This window comes from Pseudophryne corroboree, chromosome 4, assembly GCF_028390025.1.
Source record: "Pseudophryne corroboree isolate aPseCor3 chromosome 4, aPseCor3.hap2, whole genome shotgun sequence".
In the NCBI taxonomy this organism is placed as follows: domain Eukaryota; kingdom Metazoa; phylum Chordata; class Amphibia; order Anura; family Myobatrachidae; genus Pseudophryne; species Pseudophryne corroboree.
The window spans coordinates 53,860,944-53,885,431 of NC_086447.1; the positions used below are offsets into that span (position 1 = coordinate 53,860,944).

At 46.7% G+C, this 24,488-nt stretch overlaps 1 protein-coding gene across 1 annotated transcript in view; it reads right to left on the reverse strand.

The window, feature by feature from the left end:
• LOC134908857 (uncharacterized) overlaps nucleotides 1-24,488 on the reverse strand; it is a 340,940-nt gene that overhangs the window by 1,023 nt on the left and 315,429 nt on the right. Inside the window, exons 5-6 of the mRNA XM_063915045.1 lie at nucleotides 4,668-4,928; nucleotides 2,584-3,197 (exon numbers count right to left, since the gene is read on the reverse strand). Of these exons, the coding sequence (XP_063771115.1) occupies nucleotides 2,584-3,197; nucleotides 4,668-4,928 (875 nt within the window). The remainder of the gene's footprint in view (nucleotides 1-2,583; nucleotides 3,198-4,667; nucleotides 4,929-24,488) is intronic.

A 24,488-nucleotide genomic window follows, 5' to 3' on the forward strand; every position in this document is an offset into this window, starting at 1 on the left:
CAGTTGGGATGTGTGCGCAAATTACTTAGAATATATAGCAAGTCACTCACCCCAAGATCACTTTAGGGCCTATTTATTAACTTAGGGCCTAATTCCACATGGATCGCTAATTAGGGAATCCGCAAATCAAGTGATTATCAAACGACTGCGCGTGCATAGTTTTGGCATTGCGCACACACGTGGGGTAATAGCGACAGAAAATGTGTATAGATAGTAAACGCAATGTAGCCGCTGTTTGACTGACAGGAAGCCGGCGTTTCTGGGCGGAAACCTGCCCTTTTCTGGGTGTGGCAGAAAAAAACGCAGGTGTGCCCAGATGTTTTTTGGGGAGGGTCTTTGACGTCAGCGCAGACCACTTCCAGCCCGCCTGTCACAGATTAGTGGCAGCCTCAGACCTACCTAGATTTACTCAGACGGCAAAGTTTCTTTGATGTTTCGGGATTTGCATATGCACCTGCGAGTGGATAGCGAGCTGTACTGGGCGTTTTTTTTCCTTTCGGGCGGCGCCTTTCTACTCTCAGACAACTGCAAATTCTCGGATTAAAGATCCATGATGAATTAGGCACCAAATTTCCTCCGAACATTATATAGAAATGGTATTTGATTGGGGAAAACCCCAGATGAGTAATAAATATCCCCCACCACGTGGCGAGATTAGAACTGCAGCAGCGAGTGTGAATAGGGAAGTTCTGGCGAATGTCCCGTATTCCATTACTGTAAAACAACTCTACCATTTGCTTATCAGACAGAAATCATTTTATAGTTGTCTCTCGTGTGTTTTATGGCGCTATCAAGGACCGTTCGTTTGCTAGATGTCACTGGGGTTTTGTTGTCCTAATTCTCCGTTGTTCTGACTTAAATAAATGTGTAATGGTCATAAATCCTATTTCTGTGCTTTGCCTTGGTGGTGAGTGTAATAATAATAGAACATTTGTACTGCCTTCTGGTGGAACAATATGGAAACATAAGCAGACATTAACAATGAAATGTTTTAACTCGTACTCCCTAACTCTCATACCTGCCCGGCGGGTGGATAGGCAGGTATAAGAGGAAGAAGCAGACGCGTCTTAATGTGCCATTTATGTCATCAATGGGACAGAAGTACTTTTATGCTCAAAAATGTTTAAATATTATTTTTAATTAATAAAGAATATTGTAACTTTTTTTTTTTCCAATGTGAACAATGGGCAATACAGTGTTCATGTTATGAATTCTCTCATCGGAGATTGAGGTTCGCCAGTTAAAATTACTTAGTTTTAAGCTTAATGCGCTCAAGCTAGGGATTGCCATTGACCATCGATGGTTAATCACTAATGGTTTTGTCATCCATAGCAGATATTCAATATTTCTCCGCCATCGATGGCACAGAATCCAGATATGCTTTTTTGTTTCTTTCTCCCTGGCACTGGGACACAAAACCTAGCTCCAACCACTATGTGACCTGTGAAGCCCCTCTTCTACCTCTGATTGGTCCACTGAGTATTAGAGAAGACATGACCATTGGTTGTGGAAACCATAGATGGTTCTTCTGTCGATGGTTTCAGAACATTGAGGTTAACCTCCAATGTGACCATAGATGGTTAACCCACTTATAGCAACCCCTAGCTCAAGCTGGACCACACATGTGCATACCAGCTGAAACAAGGTCAACCGCGCTTGAATTTCCTGAATTTAGCAAATTTTTTTAGATTTCATAAAAAATTCAAGAAATGACAAAGAATTTTCTCTTTGTTTGGACTGCTTTGATGAACCCATTTGAGAAATGATTTGAGTAAGGTTTCAGCATCTCACTGCCATTACATTATACATAAGTGACACAACAAATATGGCAGGTGGTGGTAATTAGAGCTTGCTCATATCTTAGTAGATATAGGTTATCTAGAACCAATGAGTTTTAGCCCCATACCATTATAACAGAAGGGCGGCCATTTTATGTAGGCCACCCCACCATTACACTGAGCCATCTTCCATACTTCCTGCTGGATGTGCCATCTTTTCAACTGATGTCTTTGGAAAGATGTGCCAGAGCCTTTACTGTCTCCTGTGTCTGCACTATCCTTCCAAAGACATAGTCGGAAAGATAGCATCTCCAACTGGGAGTAGAGGGGGTGGCCGCCACACGGACATACTAGGAAATCTCTCCCGGGAGCAGGGCAGGAACGGAGCCTGATCCAGGGGCTCATATACATCGTACACCAAGCACCCAGTACATCAATTGTCACCTGTACACAGCGAAGGGAGCCATTTTGAAATAATGAGAAAGAAGCCAGTTCACTAGGAGCCAGTGCCTTCACTAAGACACAAAATGGCTCTCCACAGCACAAATGCTGCCTTATGTTGGCTGAGCATCTAGCTTTATACGAATGCACCTAAAGTTCCACCTAGGTACATAGGTTAATAGTGAAAGATGGCTACAAGTGCAGTTCCGCAGTGTTCTGCACAGGGAAAGAGTCTGATGGTGCTCACAGTGAAGTATGAGGTAGGTAGCTCAGTGCACAGCGAGATTTCTGTATTGGAGATGGGGCATTTTCAGGGGTGCCCTGCTGTGCACGGTCACACCCATTACTGTGCCTGTTAGCATACCTCATTTGTGTGCTGTTGCATTTCACTTTCTATATCAAAACGCCTGGTGGGAACTGGCGGAGGCTGGTCCCGGTCAACCTGAATACTGATGCTAACAACCGTATTGGGCATCGGGTTGTATTTTATACTTCGCTTCTTGGACCGGTCTAGCACAGATGCTAATGTAACCGAAGAAGTGGAACAGACTGGTGGCTTCTGTCCTGGAATGCCGGGTAAGTGACCTGTTTGGTTACCGTCGGTTCCTCGGTTGTTTTCCTCCTGTAGATCAGCTCCTTCCAAAGCGGAGTCTCCAGGACCATTTTCCTGTGTTGCCGTATTCTCCACTGGTGGTTTCTTTACAGATGGTTTCTTTTTATGCACAACAGAATAAAGAGATTTTTTATCGATCTTTCTTGCGGATTGAGGTTCCTCACACTCTGCGTCTTTCTCGCTGGTTTCAGGGTTGCTGATAACAGACACCAGTCCCTGCTGTGACATCTGATCCTTCAGATCATCCGTTGAGTCATAAAGAGGGTTTATACGTTCTAGAGTCCCCAACTCATCCTCGTTTTCCCTTGTACTGTTACTTATCATCTTGGAGGAGTTGTCCTTGCTTTTCCTATCTGTTCCAGTGTCTGTAAAGTGACGATTATGAAAGTGTCAGATTCTAATCCTTTTCTTACAACATTACATTAGCGCAACCGAAATATACTGTAAGGAGAATCAAATTGCTGCATTTTTTTCTCACAGTTGTTATGAGGAAAGCTATATGATGAAACGCGTCAGAACGTTACAACAACCTTTTAGTAACTAACTCACTCAGTTGGAGTTCCAAGGTGGACGGAGGACATATGCTCTAACAATTTTTTTTAACAAAACATTATTTTCTTTATAACTTTTTTGTCTAGATTGATATGAGCAGAGACAGGACACCGCAAGGTAAGGGGCGCTGTTCTGCAACACCTGTCAATTTTCTGTTTTAGTCAGTCTTGCTTGCAGCTTCCTCCTCTGTAATCCCTGGGATCACCTGACCGCTCCCATCTCCCCCCTTCACGTCCCTAAGCACCTTCAGTCACACACTCCTTTATTTAAGGCACACATTCCAAAAAAACTCTCACACTTCCCATAGTGGAGCAAATAGCTCCATGAGTGAGGTGTCTGACTGCATTGTGGAAAGTCGTGGGTTTGAATCCTGGGTGTGACATTATTTTGAAATGTGTGCTATAAATAAAGGAGGATGTGACTGACGGTCCTGGGTATTACTGTTAAGAAATGTGTGATTTACAATAAAGAATAATGTAACTAAACGACAAAGGGCTCTCACATTAAGAGCATAAATAATGGTATAAGTGGATTGGTGTCCAAATACATTTTATTGAGAATGCATAAGCATACCTCCCAATTTTAGGGCTGTAGAAAGAGGGACTTTTGGCGCGGCGCAGTACCGCCCGATTGGAAAAAAGGGGTGTGGCCTCAGAAAAGGGGATGTGGCTTCGCGGGAGTGCTGTGATCGCGAGCCACGCCTCCGTTTTCGTCACTGAGGGGGCATGCCCAGCGCTCTGTGAGCTGCTGGCATGCCCCCACTCCCTCAGCAGTGATAGAGCCCCCCACTGCCTCCCCCCCGCTGCGGAACACTGCGGCCTGTGGGTGGGACAGCGGGACAGTCCCAAAAAAACAGGACTGTCCTGCGACAATCAGGACAGTTGGGATGTATGCATAAATATAGGTGCTCTCTCTCTCTATATATATTTGTCTATCTATCTATCTATCTATCTATCTATCTATATCATAAAAGAAGGGGAACCATAACAAGTGTTTTCACTGGGCGTCAGGGTTCGCCTTATGTTCCTGTTTGAAAAATATGATGGGGGGGGGGGGATGGGGGCTGCAGAGAACCACCAGGTGCACCCGTTTCTGTGGATTAATTAACTCAGAATGAGGCCCTCTGAGTGCCCCATGCCTCAGTCACTAGTTCCTGTTGCACTGATATGATTGGTGCAGCCCATGAGTACATGACCTCGTTGTGTGATGTGTATAGTAGTAAGGACATGGTGCAGCAATAGTGTAAGGACATGGTGTAGCAATGATGCTTTGCCCATACGTACCCAGCTGACTGCGGGCCGCGACTACTGCTTGCTGTGCTAATCTCTCCTTTATCTCATTCACACTGTCATAGAGATGGTCATCGTCTTCCGGGGGCGGTGGAGCCACTGGTTGGTCCTTTGGTATGAGCGGGAGAACTCTATTCTTCATACTGGCAGAGGTTGCATCAGAACCTAGCGAGCCAGAGACTGCGCCATTCATCGGCGGCGGCGTTCCCGGCATGTTCTTCTCTGTGTCCATTGTTTCTCCATTTATTTTAGCATCTGCAAAGGAAGAACAATCCGGTCAGGGGTAATAACTGAACCTGGAAACAACATCTGATATAACAATGCAGAATCTCAGGGGAGGGGGGGTTTCAATAAATTATATTTATGATGATTAATCTGAGCTGATCATCTTCCCATCCTCCCGCATAACCTCACCTCCCACAATCTCATTATCTATTGATGGCACTACTATCTCCTCTAGCCCCCAAGTGCGCTGTCTTGGAGTCATCCTTGACTCCTCCCTCTCCTTCACACCACACATTCAGCACCTCTCACACACCTGCCGTTTCCATCTCAAAAACATTTCCAGGATCAGACCTTTTCTCACCCAGGATGCTACTAAGATCCTTATCCACTCACTGGTCATCTCCAGACTGGACTACTCTAATCTCCTGACTGGCCTCCCTGACAATTACCTCTCTCCACTCCAATCTATCCTCAATGCTGCTGCCCGGCTCATCTTCCTCACCAAACGCACTACATCCACCTCACCTCTCCTACAAGCCCATCACTGGCTCCCCTTCCCTTTCAGAATCCAATTCAAGCTTCTCACACTCACTTACAAAGCCCTCACCCACTCCTCTCCCATTTACATCTCTGACCTTATCTCCCTTTATATCCCTTTTCCACTAACTTTAAAAACACGGGTAAATGCGCAGGGGCGCACATTTACCCGTATTTTTTCCTAGTGGAAAAGGGTCCCCCTACAAATTCCCGGATCAAGTAATCCGGGAATCCTACCCGGGTAGCTTGCCGGGTTGAACACGTGTTCAACCCATTAAGCTGTGTAGTGTGAACGGAAGCCGTGTCGATGCGACGAGGCTTCTGTTCACAGTGAATGGAAGGGCGGTGCTGGGAGATCATATGATCTTCCAGAGCCGCCCCTGCCGCGTCACCAACCAGGCAATATGCCGTGTCAGGCTCCTGGCTGCGACCCGTGCTACAGATGGAAAAGGGGTATCACTCTCCCACCCGTCCTCTTAGCTCTGCTAATGCACGCCGACTCTTCTGCCTACTGATTACTTCCTTCCACTCCTACCTCCAAGATTTCTCACGTGCTGCTCCATTTCTCTGGAATTCTCTACCTCTCCCCCTCAGACTCTCCACCTCTCTACAAAACTTCAAACGGGCTCTCAAGACCATCTTCTTTACCAAACCCAGCCAAATCTCATCATAACCTTCTGTTCCAGGCTCTCTATGTACCCCATCTGTGTCACCCCTGTCTGTCTACCCCTCCCCTTTAGAATGTAAGCTCTCATGAGCAGGGCCCTCTTTCCTCGTGTGCTTATCCTTTTCTTACTTTAATAATCCTCAACTGCTCAAATTCTGCAGTTTTTTTGTCCACCTTGGAACTTATCTCTATGTCGTTTACTGGTGTAGTTATAGTTATGCTTAGTTACTTCTGCGGAACCCTTGTGGCGCCATATAAATAAAGGCTAATAATAATAATAATAATAATAACAAAAATAATAATAATAATAATAATTAATGGCAGTTTTCTAATTAGTTCTTGTAATATTTGATTTTAAACTTCCTTTACCAGATTGGACTGTATACTACTATATAAAAAATAGGGCCTGAATCATAGTTGTGCGCTAATCTTGCCGCAAATGTGATTTTTGACTCAGATAATGTTCGAAAATACAGTAATGTAACAGCAGCCGGGATTTGTATAAAGATGCCCCCCCCCCCCCCTCCGGAACCCTCACAGGTGCCGTAACTGCGTAAACATTCGCAGCATCGACACAGATACGGGAAACATTGTTTGTCTGATCAAGTCTACGGACACTCAGAATGGCCGCGGCAACTGAGACTCCTCAGACGTGTCTCCTGTGTACAGGATTGCAGTTGGCGGCTGATACACGCCCCTAAAACGGTCCTGACACACCCAGGTTCTGTCGCTACTCCCCATGACCTCCCACAAAAGGTCACTGTAACCATAATCACAATTTAATCGCCGCACGTGCAGTGCCGCAAGCGCAGACCACCGATAATCGCTCACTTGCGGGAACATCGGAATAGCATACAGCTATGGCTCAGGTCCATGGTGTGTAAACGGGTGTGATACAATATCCCAGCGATTAGGATGCCTGCTGTCACATGACCGACATGGCATCCTGTCAATGAGAATGCCAACAGGGATAGGGTAATTATTTTATCCCTCCCTTGCCCCCTACCCTAACCCTAACTGTGTTGGCGGCTAGGGCTAAGATGTGGGGGTTGACGGCTAGGGCCAAACCCACCTCTAGTGCTTAGCCCAACCCCCCACCCCAGGTCCTAACCCTAACAGTCTCCCCGATACTGGTGCTGGGATTCCGGATTCCGTCGGTATCCTGACTGCCGGAATGCAATGTAGACAAGGCTGGATTGCAGCTCTCTCACCTGTCACAGCCAACTCTATTTTCATATGTATTTTTCTGGCTTGCATTCATATAAAAAAGATTTTAATCGCCGCTTATTACATCCGGAGACTTGTATTATTTATGACACTGTGAATGTCCACACTTTGTACCAGAGCCGGATGCAGCAGGGGAAAGGGAGAACTGTAGGCTATAAAATAATACGGAATATCTCCCAATTTGTGGATATCATTAAATGCTGCCCCTCCCAGCGATCACAGGTCCCCTGGCGCAATCGCGGAGAGTAGCGCCATTTGCACTGATTATGTGTTAGTGACCAATCACAAACACAAAGAAAACACAAACTCCTAATTGTACCACCTAGGAGTCAGGCACTCTGTACTGTGTGCATCACATTCTCCAGTACCAATCCATCAACGTCATGTCTGCTATCTGGACACATTCTCGGCTCCAGTTCCTCTCATCATCAGGAGTAAGTTCTCCAGTGCCAAATCCAGGCTTCCAAAAGTAAAAGTAATATTCCGGCGACAAGCTGGGACATGCTCGAGCTTCCTCGTGTCGGTTTGAGCCTGGGGATGTATCCGCTTTATGGAGCAGCCTCGCCCTTACCAAAAAGAAAGCGCTTCACAGACAGTACCAATCCTCGGACAGACCCCATACAGCCTTCCAAGACCAGGACTGTATGCCTTCCAGCTGTCCCCATAACCCACTGCTCCATGCTCATTGTCGTCTACCCCATCTGTGACACCCTGTGTGTCTGCCCCTCCCCTACAGACTCACGAGCAGGGCCCTCATCCCTCATATGCTTTTCCATCCCAGTGCTGCCGCCCTGCTGCTTAGCTGGGTACTATGACTGCTGGAGTGTGAATGGCACACTGGGGCACATGTTCCAATAACAACAGCGTGAGGATGGGAACTTCAGCTTCCCCCGGCTAAGAGTGCAGAGGTCGGCTACAGCTGGGCCCTGAGCCAAGGGGACTGATGATCAGGAGGGAGAGGGGTAATGTAATGGGGGATGGCGCTAGGGGGGTGATCTTCTGGTTCTAACAGGGGGGAAGGGGGATTAATGGTGGAGTAATGCCCCACAAAAAGTTTTATGGCCCTGGAGAGGCCATATACATGATACATTTTATATACTGTAATAATAATAATAATAGTACAAAATTCCGAGCCATTTTTTTTAGGAAAAATTAGCCAGTTGATTGGTTAAATCTGCCTCTTGGCCAAGGTTAAGGGTCATGGATGATGGTCAATATATACTGAAGAGAGACAAGAAGGCATACTGGTTAGCTCTGGTTGGAATTACCACGGTCAGCCTGAGGGCCGCCACTGACACCAATGCTTACCTGATCTGTTATCCCAAGATGATGATGACAGATGAAGATCATTAAGAAACATGATTTCTGCGTCTTAAGGCCACATCAGCAGCTGAAAGTCATCACCAACTTGTTGCGATGTATGGTGATAACGCCATGTCATGGCAACAGGTTTTGCGCAATGCCTCTGATAAGGACAGAGCAGAGACGTTCAAGATGAGCAGCGATCCGGCTGGCCAAGCACGTCAGTGAACCAAACCTGTTTTATGTGACATGACGTTAATGGCCGTGAGGGGAAGCAGTGGTCTACGTGCTCTGGCCTGACGGGTAATTGGAATGAAATAGAGAACATTACACAAGAGTTCGCGTGGATGTCTGTTTTTTTTCAGCTGAACTAATTTTACAAAGACAGTAGTGCCATCTAATAGTGTGATATATATTTTATATTGTACACAATGGGGGTCATTCCGAGTTGTTCGCTCGTTGCCGATTTTTGCAACGGAGCGATTAAGGCAAAAATGCGCATGCGCATGGTTCACAGTGCGCATGCGCTAAGTATTTTAGCACAAAACTTAGTAGATTTACTCACGTCCGAACAAAGAATTTTCATCGTAGTGATCGGAGTGTGATTGACAGGAAGTGGGTGTTTCTGGGCGGAAACTGGCCGTTTTCTGGGAGTGTGTGGAAAAACGCAGGCGTGCCAGGATAAAACGTAGGAGTGTCTGGAGAAACGGGGGAGTGGCTGGCCGAACGCAGGGCGTGTGTGTGACGTCAAACCAGGAACGAAACGGGCTGAGCTGATCGCAGTGTAGGAGTAAGTCTCGAGCTACTCAGAAACTGCTAAGAATTATTTATTTGCAATTCTGCTAATCTTTCGTTCGCAATTCTGCTAAGCTAAGATACACTCCCAGAGGGCGGCGGCCTAGCGTGTGCAATGCTGCTAAAAGCAGCTAACAAGCGAACAACTCGGAATGAGGGCCAATGATCACAACATTTCTTTGTAAACAATATTTGCAGTTTTTTCTTCAGGGATTAACACAAAAAGATGCTTTGGGCTTCTAACTACTGAGCAAGCCACGTAATGCTGCAATGGGAGAAGCAGCTGGTCCTGAGATCTACGTCTGCAGCCCTATGACTGGCTGATTGTCATAGCGAAGCATACGCTTACAGGAAACTGCAGGCGCCTGACCTGAAAAAGGAAAATTGTTGGGGAAAAGGGTTATACGTGGTATAAACACAGTCTCACCTGTGCCACATCCTGTTAGATTCTCTGCCTCAATTAGGTCACTTTTAATTGGGTTCCGTTGCATAACTTGGGCAGAATCAAGTTCCGCAGAAGCATGATCGAAACACCAACTTTCAGTGCAATGCCCTGCTTTGTAAGCCCAGCCGCACAGAAATTCCACACATATAGGGGGTCATTCCGAGTTGTTCGCTCGCTAGCAGTTTTAGCAGCCGTGCAAACGCTATGCCGCCGCCCACTGGGAGTGTATTATAGCTTAGCAGAAGTGCGAACGAAAGGATCACAGCGCTGCTACAAAGTTTTTTTGTGCAGTTTTAGAGTAGCTCAAAACCTACTCAGCGCTTGCGATCACTTCAGACTGTTTAGTTCCTGTTTTGACGTCACAAACCCGCCCTGCGTTCACCCACCCACGCCTGCGTTTTTCCTGGCACACCTGCGTTTTTCCTGGCACACTTGCGTTCATTCGAACACTCCCTGAAAACGGTCAGTTGCCACCCAGAAACGCCCACTTCATGTCAATCACTCTGCGGCCACCAGTGCGACTGAAATGCATCGCCTAGACCCTGTGTGAAACTACATCGGTCGTTGTAATAGTACGTCGTACGTGCACATTGCGCCGCATACGTATACGCTGAAGTGACGTTTATTAGCCTCATCGCTGCACAGTGAACGAATGCAGCTAGCGATCAACTCGGAATGACCCCCATAGTTATTTGGAATTGAGCCTGCACGCTACACGCGCCGAGTGTCAAGCGTCTGGTTTTTCTTTTATTGCTCCTCTCCCTGATGCCACATCGAGGTCGTACATACATCTGTTCCTGTCTAGGTCACTTAGCTATAGAAAAGTGATAACGTCATCCAAATTTATCCAGTAGTTCTTGCGTGTGCTGGAATGAGCAGACAAAAATTCAGATCCCCCCCATCTCCATAGATCATACACAGGGGGTAATTCAGGTTTGTCAGCAAACCAAAAAAACACACTAATGGGCAAAACCATGTGCAGTGCAGGTGGGGCAGATGTAACATGTGCAGAGAGAGTTAGATTTGGGTGGGTTATTTTGTTCTGTGCATGGTAAATACTGGCTGCTTTATTTTTACACAGCAATTTAGATTTCAGTTTGAACACACCCCACCCAAATCTAACTCTCTCTGCACATGTTACATTTGCCCCACCTGCAGTGCACATGGTTTTGCCCATTAGTGTGCTTTTCTGGTTTGCTAACAGCCCTGAATAATGGGCCCTACACATATAAAGATCCGCCGCCGAGCTGCCCGACGGCGGATTCGGACGACGGGCGACCCGGAGGTGGGGGGGCAGTGACGGGGGGAGTGAAGTTTCTTCACTCCCCCCCGTCACCCGGCTCCATTGAAGTGCAGGCAAATATGGACGAGATCGTCCATATTGGCCTGCATGCACAGCTGACGGGGGACCAGCGATGAACGAGCGCGGGGCCGCGCATCGTTCATCGCTGGTGACTCCACACTGAAAGATATGAACGGTATCTCGTTCAATAATGAACGAGATCGTTCATATCTTTGATGAACATCGGCCAGTGTGTAGGGCCTATAAGGCCCACAGTCCCCAGAAGCATATTTCTAAAAAAAAATAATAATCTATAATTCTATATTACCAGCCTTTGGTGACTGGCTGCTGAACGCCTCTGCTGTATAGTATACTGTATACAGAGAGTACCGGAATCTGCCTAATATAATGACCCGGCCCTGCTGTTATCATGTTATGTAACTGTGGTGAGCTGTGACAGGTGTCAGAGACACGTGGATTTGCTGTTTGACTCATTGCTGCCAATACAGCAGTTTATCTATTAAAACCAAGTCACTGTCTCGGAGCGTGAGACAGGCTCTGTCAGCTATATGGCAGCGTCCACACACTATTACTACATTTGAAACAGATCAGTTCTGACATCTAATGAAACTTGGTAAAGTTCATAGTTTCCTGCGATTCTATCATTCTGTAGTATGACTTTCACGTACTGAAAAACCCTGATGTATATGTGTCCACAGCGCTGTGTGTTATCCCAGACATCACAGAAGGAATGGCGGAAGGAACTATTACACAGAAGGACGGACCTGTGATTACTGTATATTATATAATACAGTATATAAATGTATATTATAATGGTAGGCAGTCCTGTCATTTTCCCACACAACCCAACAGTAATTATCAGCAAGCACGTGGCACAAATTAAATGTTAACGAGCAATTACTTGCAAAATTCCCCAGTGCAGTGGTGAAAATAAATAATATTAGTAATAGCTATTTATATAGAGCCTACTTATTACACCGCAGATTACAGAGAACCTTTATTTAATAACGTCAGTCCCTGCGACAGTATTGCTGGGGAATATATTATAATCTCCAGCAAGCGGCCAATTAACCTACCATTATGTTTATGGAGTGTGGGAAGAAATTGGAGCACCTGGAGGATATATGAGCAAACACGATGAGTACATACAAACTCAACACAGACAGGGCCCTGATTGAAACAAAAGTCATGGGAGGTGCCAATAAAGTTTGATGCATATTTTATAGTGCAGGTGGTCAGGAAAACCCTGCAGTCCATGGTGGTTGGGAAGACCCCAAACACTTTTGGCAGAGACCAGTTTCCTCTAAGGTTGGAGTAGGGTGGGGTGTTCTGTGCATTGACCCCTTTATCTAATTTCGATAATCTCACTCCATAATTTAAATTTTGCCCTGAGTATGAATCGCGGCACCCTGAGGAGCTGACGCTCGGCCCAACACCTCTCCTCAGCCAATGTCAACTGCTGCTCAACCACAGAGCCAACCCACTCCGTGGAACAGACTGGAGAGCACAACGCCCTCAATAAAAACCGGAGGGTTACTCAGACGTCCAGTGGTCATGTAGTGGATCTGTTGGCTGAATCTTTGGATAGTACAATGGCAGCGTCTTCGGATCGTAGAAGCCAGTAGTGGGAGTCTTTTACTTAAGACACAGGGATGATTTAAGAGAGAAGGGGGCCCGTGTGTAGGCTCCAGGCCCCCTCCTCTCAGGCGGTGCAGTTAGCTCTGGTTTTGTGGCAGAGTTTAGACGCCTCCTGCGGCTTTCGCATATTTTAGCACAGCTGCTGCGTTCACAGAAGTTATGCTATAGCAACCGTCTCTTAATCTGTCCCTCAGTCCTTATCAAATGACTCTGAGGTATAGAAGTCCCTATCACAGAGCCATTGTGTCGGAGTGTCAGTAAATGACGGTCCCCCCACCCTCCAGCTCATCCAGTCTCTGCCTGCTTACCAAGAAATCAGCCAAACATCAACCTTTGTCTCTACAAAGCTTTTCTATCTCTCATCGCACCCACGGTACAGAATTACTGTGGAAACGATCCATTGTCCCTGGCTAATTATCCTGTAATGAAATAAACCGGCCTCTAGAGGGAGCCCTGTCAGACAACTGGGGGACGTCACTCTGCCATAGACAATGAGCAATATTAGATTACCTTGCAACATGTGGGCGGAATAATGCAGAGCAATCTGATTTTTTATCTGTGTATTCTGTACTGTTGCGACAAATACAAATGACAGTGTCTGGGCCTCAGGTGTCTTTTATACAATGGATATTGTAGTAGGATAATGCAATCGCTCACGCATTATCTAGTCATAAGCTTAATGTCTATATAGACAGCTGATATGGCAGCAGTAAAAAAAAAAGCAATAGAATTTCAGTATATGTATATATTGCATTTTATAGCCATTTCCCAAACACGAGGGGACTTTCAAAATCCATGAATAACCCAGACAATGCAGATAAGTAGTTATATGTGTTGTTCCAGGATGATCAGGCATGTATTGTGTTACTGGTTACATGGCGGCAGATCCTTTGTCGCACGGATCTCTGCTCACAGACGCTAATGGCGAGGTTTTGTATACAGCGAGTGTACGGAACCGCCCCTGGCTTGTGGGAGTGTCATGTGCATAGTAACATAGTTAATGGGGTTGAAAAAAGGCAAAATGCCCATCGGGTTCAACCTGTATTCTGTATTCTGTATTAAGCAGTGCACATTATAATGCACCAGCCGAAATAATGGTTTCATACCTATTGACAACTATATTTCGTATCACTCCCATATACCTAATGTCAATATTATTATTATTATTATCCTTTATTTATATGGCGCCACAAGGGTTCCGCAGCGCCCAATTACAGAGTACATATGCACATAATCAAAACAGGAAAACAGTGACTTACAGGTGAAGACAATATAGGACAAGTACAGGGTAACTAAGCATATCTACACCAGTAAATGACAGAGATAACTGCGAGATTTGGGCAGTTGAGGATTATTAAAGTAAGAAAAGGATAAGCACATGAGGGAAGAGGGCCCTGCTCGTGAGAGCTTACATTCTAAGGGGAGGGGTAGACAGACAGGGGTGACACAGATGGGGTACATAGAGAGCATGGAACAGAGGGTTAGGATGAGATTTGGCTGGGTTTGGTAAAGAAGTGGGTCTTAAGAGCCCGTTTGAAGTTTTGTAGAGAGGTGGAGAGTCTGAGGGGGAGAGGTAAAGAATTCCAGAGGAAGGGAGCAGCACGTGAAAAATCTTGGAGATAGGAGTGGGAGGAAGTAAACAGAAGACAGGAGAGTCGGCGTGCAATAGCAGAGCGAAGAGGACGGGTGGGAGAGTAAAGGGAGATAAGGTCAGTGATGTAACTGGGAGAGGAGTGGGTGAGGGCTTTGTAAGTGAGTGTGAGAAGTTTGAATTGGATTCTGAAAGGGAAGGGGAGCCAGTGATGGGCTTGTAGGAGAGGAGAGGTGGACGTAGTGCGTTTGGTGAGGAAGATAAGCCGGGCAGCAGCATTGAGGATAGACTGGAGTGGAGAGAGGTAATTGTCAGGGAGGCCAGTTAGGAGGAGATTACAGTAGTCCAGTCTAGAAATAATCAGTGAGTGAATAATGATCTTAGTGGCATCCTGGGTGAGAAAAGGTCTGATTCTAGAAATGTTTTTGAGATGAAAATGACAGGTTTGTGAGAGGTGCTGAATGTGTGGTTTGAAGGAGAGGGAGGAGTCAAGGATTACACCAAGACAGCATACTTGGGGGCTAGAGGAGATAGTCGTGCCATCAATGGATAATGAGATTGTGGGAGGTGAGGTTGTGCGGGAGGGTGGGAAGATGATCAGCTCAGTCTTAGACATGTTGAGTTTAAGAAAGCGCTGGAACATCCAGGAAGAGATAGCAGAAAGACAGTTAGAGGTACGAGTGAGGAGAGCCGTGGAGAGATCAGGGGAGGAGAGGTAGATTTGAGGGTCATCAGCATAGAGGTGATACTGGAAGTTAAAAGAACTAATGAGTTCACCTAAAGAGGACGTATAGAGAGAGAAAAGGAGAGGACCAAGAACAGAACCTTGGGGGACACCAACAGTTAGTGGAAGTGGGGGCGAGGTAGCATCATGAGAGGAGACAGAGAAGGAATGATCAGAGAGGTAGGAGGACAGCCAGGAGAGGGCAGTATCGCGTAGACCAAGAGAGTGAAGGATTTGCAGAAGGAGAGGGTGGTCCACAGTGTCAAAAGCAGCAGAGAGGTCGAGAAGAATAAGCAGAGAGTAGTGGCCCTTAAATTTGGCTGAATGGAGGTCATTGCAGACTTTTGTGAGGGCAGTTTCAGTGGAGTGGAGAGAGCGGAAACCAGACTGGAATGGGTCAAGCAGTGAGTGAGAGGAAAGAAAGGCAGTGAGGCGATTATAGACAATACGCTCAAGAAGTTTGGAGGCAAAGGGGAGGAGAGAGATGGGTCGATAGTTGGAGAGAGTGTTAGGATCAAGGGTAGGTTTTTTTAAGAATAGGGGAGACGAGCATGCTTGAAGGCAGAGGGGACAGTGCCTGATGAGAGGGAGAGATTGAGAAGGCGGGAAAGATGGGAACAGGCAGAAGGAGAGAGGTAGCGGAGGAGGTGGGAGGAGATAGGGTCGAGTGGGGAGGTTGTGGGGGGGGGGAGGAATGTATGAGGGCCATGACTTCCTCGCCAGATACATGGGAGAAAGATGTCAGAGTTGGTAAGAGGGAAGGGGAGGGGTGGCAAAGGATGGGTGGTGGCAGTTGCTGGTTTGGTGGGATGTGATGTCCTGACGTATGGAGACAATCTTGGATGTGAAATAAGTGGCAAAGTCAAGAGCAGACAATGAGGAAGGGAGAGGAGGTGGTGGTGGGCAGAGGAGGGAGTTAACAGTAGCAAAGAGGCACCGGGGGTTGGAAGACTGTGTAGAGATGAGGATTTTGAAGTATGATTGTTTAGCGAGGGAAAGGGCAGTACTGAAGGATGAGAGCATGAATTTGAAATGGAGGAAGTCTGCTTTAGAGCGTGATTTCCTCCACTGTCGCTCGGCAGTACGTGAGCATTTTTGTAGATATCTGGTGCATTTGGTGTGCCAGGCTTGAGGTGTTGATCTGCGAGGGTGAATAATGGTTGGCGGAGCAACAGAGTCAAGGGCTGAAGTAAGAGATGCATTGTATAGGGATGTGGCTTGTTCAGGGCATGTGAGAGAGAGAAGAGGAGAGAGAAGTGAGTCAAACAGGGAGGATAGGGATGAGGTGTCAATAGCCTCAATGTTACGCTTAGTGATGGTAGCCTTAGGAGGGAGAGATGGGGGAGCAGAGATAGATAAGTTGAATGAGAGCAAGTGGTGGTCAGAGAGGGGAAAAGGGGAATTGGAGAAATCAGAAAGATCACAGCGGTGAGTGAAAACCAGATCCAGTGAGCTCCCGTTCACATGGGAGGGTGAGGTGGTCCACTGGGAGAGACCAAGTGAAGAGGTAAGGTTAAGGAGTTTAGAGGCAGGTGGTTTTGTGGGGTTATCGATAGGGATGATGAAATCACCTAGGATAATGGAGGGAATGTCAGAAGAGAGGAAGTGAGGTAGCCAGGAAGCAAAGTTGTCGAGGAATTTGGAGGAAATGCCAGGTGGACGGTAAATGACAGCAACTCGAAGATTAGTAGGTTGGTAGAGGCGTATTGCATGGACCTCAAATGTAGAGAATGTAAGAGATGGTTCTGGAGATATAAGTTGATATGTGTAGCTTGAGGGTAAAAGGATCCCAACACCACCCCCGTGACGACCCCAGGTCGGGGTGTGTGTGAGAATGTGAGGCCCCCAGCAGAGAGAGAAGCAGGAGAAGCGGTGTCATAGGGAGTAATCCAGGTTTCAGTAATGACCAGGAGATGCAGGAAGTTGGAAATGAAAAGGTCGTGAGTGGGGGCCAGTTTGTTGCAAACAGATCTGGCATTCCAGAGTGCACAGGATAGGGGGTATGAGTTTGTGGGAGAGATGTGAATGAGATTAATATATTAAATGCTATAGCCTTGGATACCTTTTTTTGCTAGAAAACTCTCCAATCCGTTTTTAAATACATTTACAGAGTCCGCCATTATTACCCTCTCCAGCAGGGAGTTCCAAATCCTTATTGCCCTTACGGTGAAGAACCCTTCCTACTTTGTGTACAGAATTTTCTCTCCTTTAGCCTCAGCGAGTGCCCACGTGTCCTGTACAGAGTTTTATTAATAAACAAATCCTCTGCTAACTCTTTGTACTGACCCTTTACATATTTGAAGATATTAATAATGTCTCCTCTTAGTCTCCTCTTTTCAAGGGAATACATCTTTAACCTAGTTAGCAGTGGCGTAACTACTGCCCCCGCAGTCCTCGCGGTGGCTTGGGGGCGAGGGGCTGCGGGGGCGCCACTGATTTACAGCAGACTGACATGCGGACGAGCGTCCGCATGTCAGTCTGCAGTCTCCTTCCCTCCGCCGCTTGTTGGAGGGACACGGAGGGCACACAGCGCGCCTCCCTGTGTCCCTCCTGCTGCATCATCTCCGGCGGCCGCGGGTCTAATAGGGGGAAGTGCCGTCCGTGAGCTCTAATTGGCTCACGAACCGGCACTTCCCCCTAATAGACCCGCGGCCGCCGGAGATGATGCAGCAGGAGGGACACAGGAGAGGCGAGCTGTGTGCCCTCCGTGTCCCTCCAAAAAGCGACGGGGGGGTAAATATCTGGCACTGGGGGCATATATGGCACTGGGGGGGGGGGAGGGAGGAATATCTGGCACAGGGGCATTTCTGGCACTGGGGGGAATATCTGGCACTGGGGGCATATCTGGCACTGGGGGGAATATCTGGCACGGGGGGGATATCTGGCACTGGGGGGGAATATCTGGCACTGGGGGCATATATGGCACTGGGGGGGGGGATATCTGGCACTGGGGGCATATATGGCACGGGGGGCATATATGGCACTGGGGGGGAATATCTGGCACTGGGGGCATATATGGCACTGGGGGGGGGGATATCTGGCACTGGGGCATATATGGCACTGGGGGGGGGGATATCTGGCACTGGGGCATATATGGCACTGGGGGGAATATCTGGCACTGGGGGCATATATGGCACGGGGGGAATATCTGGCACTGGGGGGGAATATCTGGCACTGGGGGCATATATGGCACGGGGGAATATCTGGCACTGGGGGGGAATATCTGGCACTGGGGGCATATATGGCACTGGGGGGGAATATATGGCACTGGGGGCATATCTGGCACTGGGGGCATATGTGGCACTGGGGGGGTATATGTGTACCTGGCACATGGGGGGGGCCACTATATTTGGCACTGGGGCATGTAAGTACCTGGCACCGTGGGGGAATATCTGGCACTGGGGACATATGTGGCACTGGGAGCACAGCCCTAGCAACAAGGACTACCTCCTAGCAACGAGCATGACACCCAGTGCATGAAACACCTGGCAACGAGCATGACACCCAGTGCATGAAACACCTGGCAACGAGCATGACACCCAGTGCATGAAACCCCTGGCAACGAGCATGACACCCTGAGCATGAAAACCCCTGGCACCGTGCATGGAACCAAGAGCATGAAACCGCTGGCAACGAGCATGGCACCCAGTGCATGAAACCCCTGACAACGAGCAGGTAATTGAAAAGTAATTAGAAGCCTTACTGTAGGACTTAATGTGTAATGGGCATTACGGTGTGTGGCATAATGTATCACGGACATTGCGGTGTGTGTCATAATGTGTCACAGGCATTACGGTGTATGGTATACTATATCGCGGGCATTGTGATATGTGGTATAATGTCTCAGGGTCATTGCAGTGTGTGGCATAATGTATCACGGACATTGCGGTGTGTGTCATAATGTGTCAGGCATTACGGTGTGTGGTATACTATATCACGGGCATTGTGGTATGTGGTATAATGTCTCAGGGTCATTGCAGTGTGGCATAATACATAACGGGCATTGCGATGTGTGGCATAGGGTATAACGGGCAGGGCATTGCGGTATGTGTCACAGGCATTACGGTGTATGGTATACTATATCACGGGCATTGTGGTATAATGTCTCAAGGTCATTGCAGTGTGTGGCATAATGTGTCACAGGCATTGTATGTGCTATAATGTATCGGGCATTGCAGTGTGTGGCATAATGTATCACGGACATTGCGGTGTGTGTCATAATGTGTCACAGACATTGTATGTGCTATAATGTATCAGGGGCATTGCAGTGTGTAGCATAATGTATAACGGGCATTGCGATTCCTGTCATAATGTGTCACAGGCATTACGGTGTGTGGCATAATGTGTCACAGACATTACGGTGTGTGGCATAATGTGTCGGGGGCATTACAGTGTGTGCATATTGTGTCGTGCATTATTGTGTGCGGCATAATGTCTAAGGGCCATTGCAGTATGTGGCATAATGTATACTGGGCATTACTATAAGGAGGAAAAATGACAAATAATGTAAGGGGCATGAATCAGGATTATTTTTCTTTCCTGTGGTGGCCAACGTATGGGCGTGCAGGTTGCAAAACTGGGGTATAAGGTAGTCTTTTCCTGCAATGCCACGCCCCTTTATGCGAAACCACGCCCACTCCAACAAAACCACGCCCCTTTTTGGGCGCGCGCATATTTATCCCTTTCTTGCTCCCAATTATGGAGCATGAAGGGGGGGGGGGGGGCGCCGAAGAATTTTTTGGCTTGGGGGAGAAAAATTTCTAGTTACGCCACTGCTAGTTAGCCTTTCCTCATACTCCAGTTTAGTAGCGCGCTTTTGAACTCTTTCAAGCTCCCCAATATCTTTTTTATAATATGGTGTCCAAAATTGAATACAATATTCCAGATGCGGACGTACCAATATTTATACAGTGGCAGGATTACATCCTCGTCCCTTGTCTCAATACACCATTTTATGCACGCAAGGACTTTACTTGCCTTCTTTGCTGCATTTTGACATTGTGTACTGTTATTAAGGGGTACATTTACTAAGCAGTGATAAGAGCAGAGAAGTGAGCCAGTGGAGAAGTTGCCCATGGCAACCAATCAGCACTGAAGTAACATCTATAATTTACATACTATAAAATGATCTAGAGCTGCTGATTGGTTGATGGGGAAATTTCTCCACTGGCTCACTTCTCCATTCTTATCACTGCTTAGTAAATGTACCCCTAAGTCTATTATCTATGAGCACCCCCAAATCTTTTTCCACTACTGCTACCCCTAAATTTTCCCCATTAAGTGTGTAGGATGCAAGTTTGTTTTTAATCCCAAAGTGCATAACTTTGCATTTTTCAATATTGAACCTCATTCCCCATTTAGACGCCCAGGTTTCAAGTTTAAGTAAGTCATTCTGTAGAGACTCCACATCGATTTCTGAATGAATAACCTTACACAGTTTAGTATCATCTGCAAAGATTGACACTGTGCTTTCCAGATCTATTCCTAGATCATTAATAAATATATTGAGCAGTAGCGGGCCAAGTACGGACCCTTCTGGTAATCCGCTGACTACTGGTGCCCAGCTGGAGAACATCCCATTGACCACTACTCGTTGTTACCTGTTATCCAGCAAATTACCTATCCATGTACAAATAGTAATTCCTAGTCCAAGTTCCCTTAATTTGATGACCAGTCTCCTTTCAGGTACTGTATCAAAGGCTTTTGCAAAATCTAAAAAGACCACATCCACTGCTTTGCCCTAGTCGAGATTATCGCTCACTTCCTCATAGAAGCTAATTAAGTTAGTTTGACACGATCTGTCCCTCACAAACCCATGCTGACTCTTGCTAATAAACTTAGTATTCCACAGATAATCCTCTATGCTATCCCTCAAAATTCGTTCCAATATTTTACCCACTATAGAGGTAATACTAACTGGTCTATAGTTCCCAGGATGATTTTCAGATCCCTTTTTAAATAATGGCACTACCTCAGCTATAAGCCAATCCCTCGGTACCATGCCTCATCTAATTGAACTATAGAAAATCAAGTTTAAGGGTTTTGCTAGCTGTGCCCTAAGTTCCATAATAACCCTCGGGTGAAAACCATCTGGGCCCGGTGATTTATTAATCTTTATGTTGATTAGTCTCTCCAGGACTACTCCCTCACTTAAACAAGCATCTAGCCAAGAGTCATTACCTTCACTGTTGTTATGCACTATCACCTTCTGGTGAATACAGGTGAAAAAAAAAATGTTCAGTATATCCGCTTTTATTTTGTCATCGTTTATCAAGGCTCCCAGTTCATCTTTTAATGGGCCTACATTCTCCTTTTTTAACCTTTTACTGTTTATGTATTTATAAAACTTTTTAGGATTGGCTTTACTTTCTATACCGATTTGCTTTTCATTTACAATTTTAGCTGCTCTCATTACCTTTTTGCGTCTTTTATTGTATTCATTGTAATACTGGAATGCCTCCTCCCCTCCAATTGATTTAAATGCTTTGAAAGCACGCCTCTTATTAACCATTTCTTTTTTGACCTCCTTATTAAGCCACGTTGGTTTGTGTTTAGTACTCCTGCGTTTATTGCCCATGGGAATGAATTTGTGACTATTGCTATCAAGCAACCCTTTTAAAGCATCCCACATTTCCGAAGTGTCCTTACCATGAAACAAAACTACCCAGTCAATGTCGCTTAGTGCCCGTCTCACCATATTGAAGTTAGCTTTTCTAAAGTTTAATGTTTTGGTTGATCCCTTATAGCTATGTTTCTTGAAACTGATGTCGAATGTGATCATATAGTGATCACTGTTTCCCAAGGTCTCCCCAACTGTAACCTCCTATATAGCCCAGATCTGTGACTGTGTGGATAACGCTAGGCGTGGCTAGGAGCTCTCATTGGGTTAGCAGCAGGTCTATCACACACAGTCCACAGCTGATTGGCCGAGAAACGCCCTCCCACACAGGTTACATCCAATGAGAGGCTCTTCCCCTAGTTGCTGTATGTTCCCAGAGCAGGATTAACAATGGGGCTGATGGAGCTGCAGCTCCAGGCCCACACCCCAAAATAGGCCCACTGCATCTGCAGCAACATACCCTCCAACAATTTACACATAAAAATCGCTACAAATTCCAAAAGGGGCATGGCCACGGGTACAGTGGTGTGGCCACGCCCCTTTTTCTATACTTTCAATGGAAGCTTGGAGAGCCAAAAATCGGTACATACCATAAAAAAAGGTCCTGTACCTGCCAAAAAGGTGCAGCTGGAGGGTATGCCACTGCATCTGCAGCAAGTCTCTGTGCTGTAGATAGGGGAAAAAAATCTGCAGCGTCCTATGGGGGTCATTCTGACCTGTTCGCTCTCTGCAGTTTTTTGCAGCCGTGCGATCGGATCTCAAAAGCGCTTGCGTGCGGGCCGCAATACGCAGGCGCGCCGCTGCCCGGTGACTACGAAGACAACGAAGAAAGCATTCTCAGCGGCGAACACAAGAAGAATTACAGGAAGAGGCCGGCTGGGGGTGTCAACTCACCGTTTTGAAGGAGTGTCCAGCCGAACGCAGGCATGCCCGGCCGTTTCCAGAGAGGGATCCTGACGTCACCTCCAGGCCGGATCGTCACAGCCAGAGCCAGATTAAGGGGGGGTCCCAGGGGGTAAGTACCCCGGGCCCCCCTCCCTGAAAGGGCCCCCCGTCAGCCACCACAGATCAGACCTTAAGTGCTGATCCGATCTGCAGCGCTATAGCCGGCAGCCGCTGACACTGACTCTCTGACAGCCGTCATACAGACAGCGCCACAGAGTAGTGCCAGAATGCCGGTGGCAGCGGCTGTCCAATGGGATGGGTATTTGCAGCCTGCGGCTGTGCATTCACTGTCTGTCTGGTGCGCGGGACACATCGGGAGGAAGGGGGCGGGCAGATGGAATCCGCTCTTGCTTACTTCATCAGCGTCCGTGATTCCAGGGCTGTGTACTGCTACAAGATACAGTATTTCTCCCAGCATTGCCTTTCAGCTCTCCAGTTCATCATCCGGGTTCCGGCTTACGTGCTGTCCTGCATCAAGCCACTTCTCTCCATGTCTCAGGCAAGGACACACCCACCCTCCATAAATACTAGTTTACTAATATATATGTACAGTATATATTTATGTGTGTGTATATATATATCTATATATATATATATATAAATATATATACATACATACACACAGTATATATATATATATGTGTGTGTGTATATATCTACATGTTTGTATATGTGTTTAAATGTATGTCTTGATTACATATATATATATATATATATATATATATATAAAATGAACTATATATATTTATATATATCTATATAGATATATATCTATATATATATATATATATATATAGATAGATAGATAGATAGATAGATAGATAGATAGATAGATGAATAGCAAAAAAGCCCGGCACTCCTGTGTACCTTTGTGAAGAAAACGCTGAGGTGCCCTCCTCAGGGCCGTCTTAACAGCAGTGTAGGCCCCTGGGCACAGCAATCCACTGGGGCCCTACCCATCCTCCAGCGGCAGGGGTGGGGGGTGCTATCAGCAGCAGCTTTGATGTCTCACGGGCGGTAGGAGGTGTTCTATCTTCCGCTCAGCATGTAGGACCTGGAGCAGTAATTTCTGCTAATTACTCCTTTACTGCACAGATGATGGGAGATGGGGCGGGAGGGAGAACACTAAACTGTAGAAAGGGCATTGGGCTGAATGAAGGGGCCCTAGTACATGACTTCCAGGGTGGTAGGGGGTGTTTAATATGCAGGGGAGGGGTGGATAGTGGAGTGGGCTTAATATTCATAATTTTCTGGTGAGAGGACAGCTTGCTTGACTGCAAATATTTCAAATTCCTGGAAATAGATTTCACAGCTTTCAATGGGATATAAAACTAGAAATTCCCTCCATTCAGGAGGTACTGGGGACTTGGAGATCAGAGGTCAGGAGTCAGAGCAATCCACCAACAAAATTATAAAACTGCATACCAGGCTTGTGGAGCTGGAGCAGGGACCAGCTGCTTGAAGGCTGATATCTCTGGTTCTGGGCATAGTAGAGACAAGCTGCCAGTGTCCACCAAAAGGGGAGAGTCCCAGCTTTTGGGATATACCCTCAGAAAACTCTAAGTCAGACAATGCCCGAGATATCTGGCTGGGAAGAACAATTAACATGCTTGGATGGGGACCACTGCTTTGAAGTCGGATATCTCCAGTTCCCCAGAGCCGATTTTCAAAAATCTGGTACCCCTGGAAAGAGGGGACCCTCAGCTATCAGCCTATGGCCCTTATACTCCTGGGGCCCTTGGGCAAGTGCCCATTGAGCCCATACGAAAAGACGGCCCTGGATGCTAGGGTCCACAG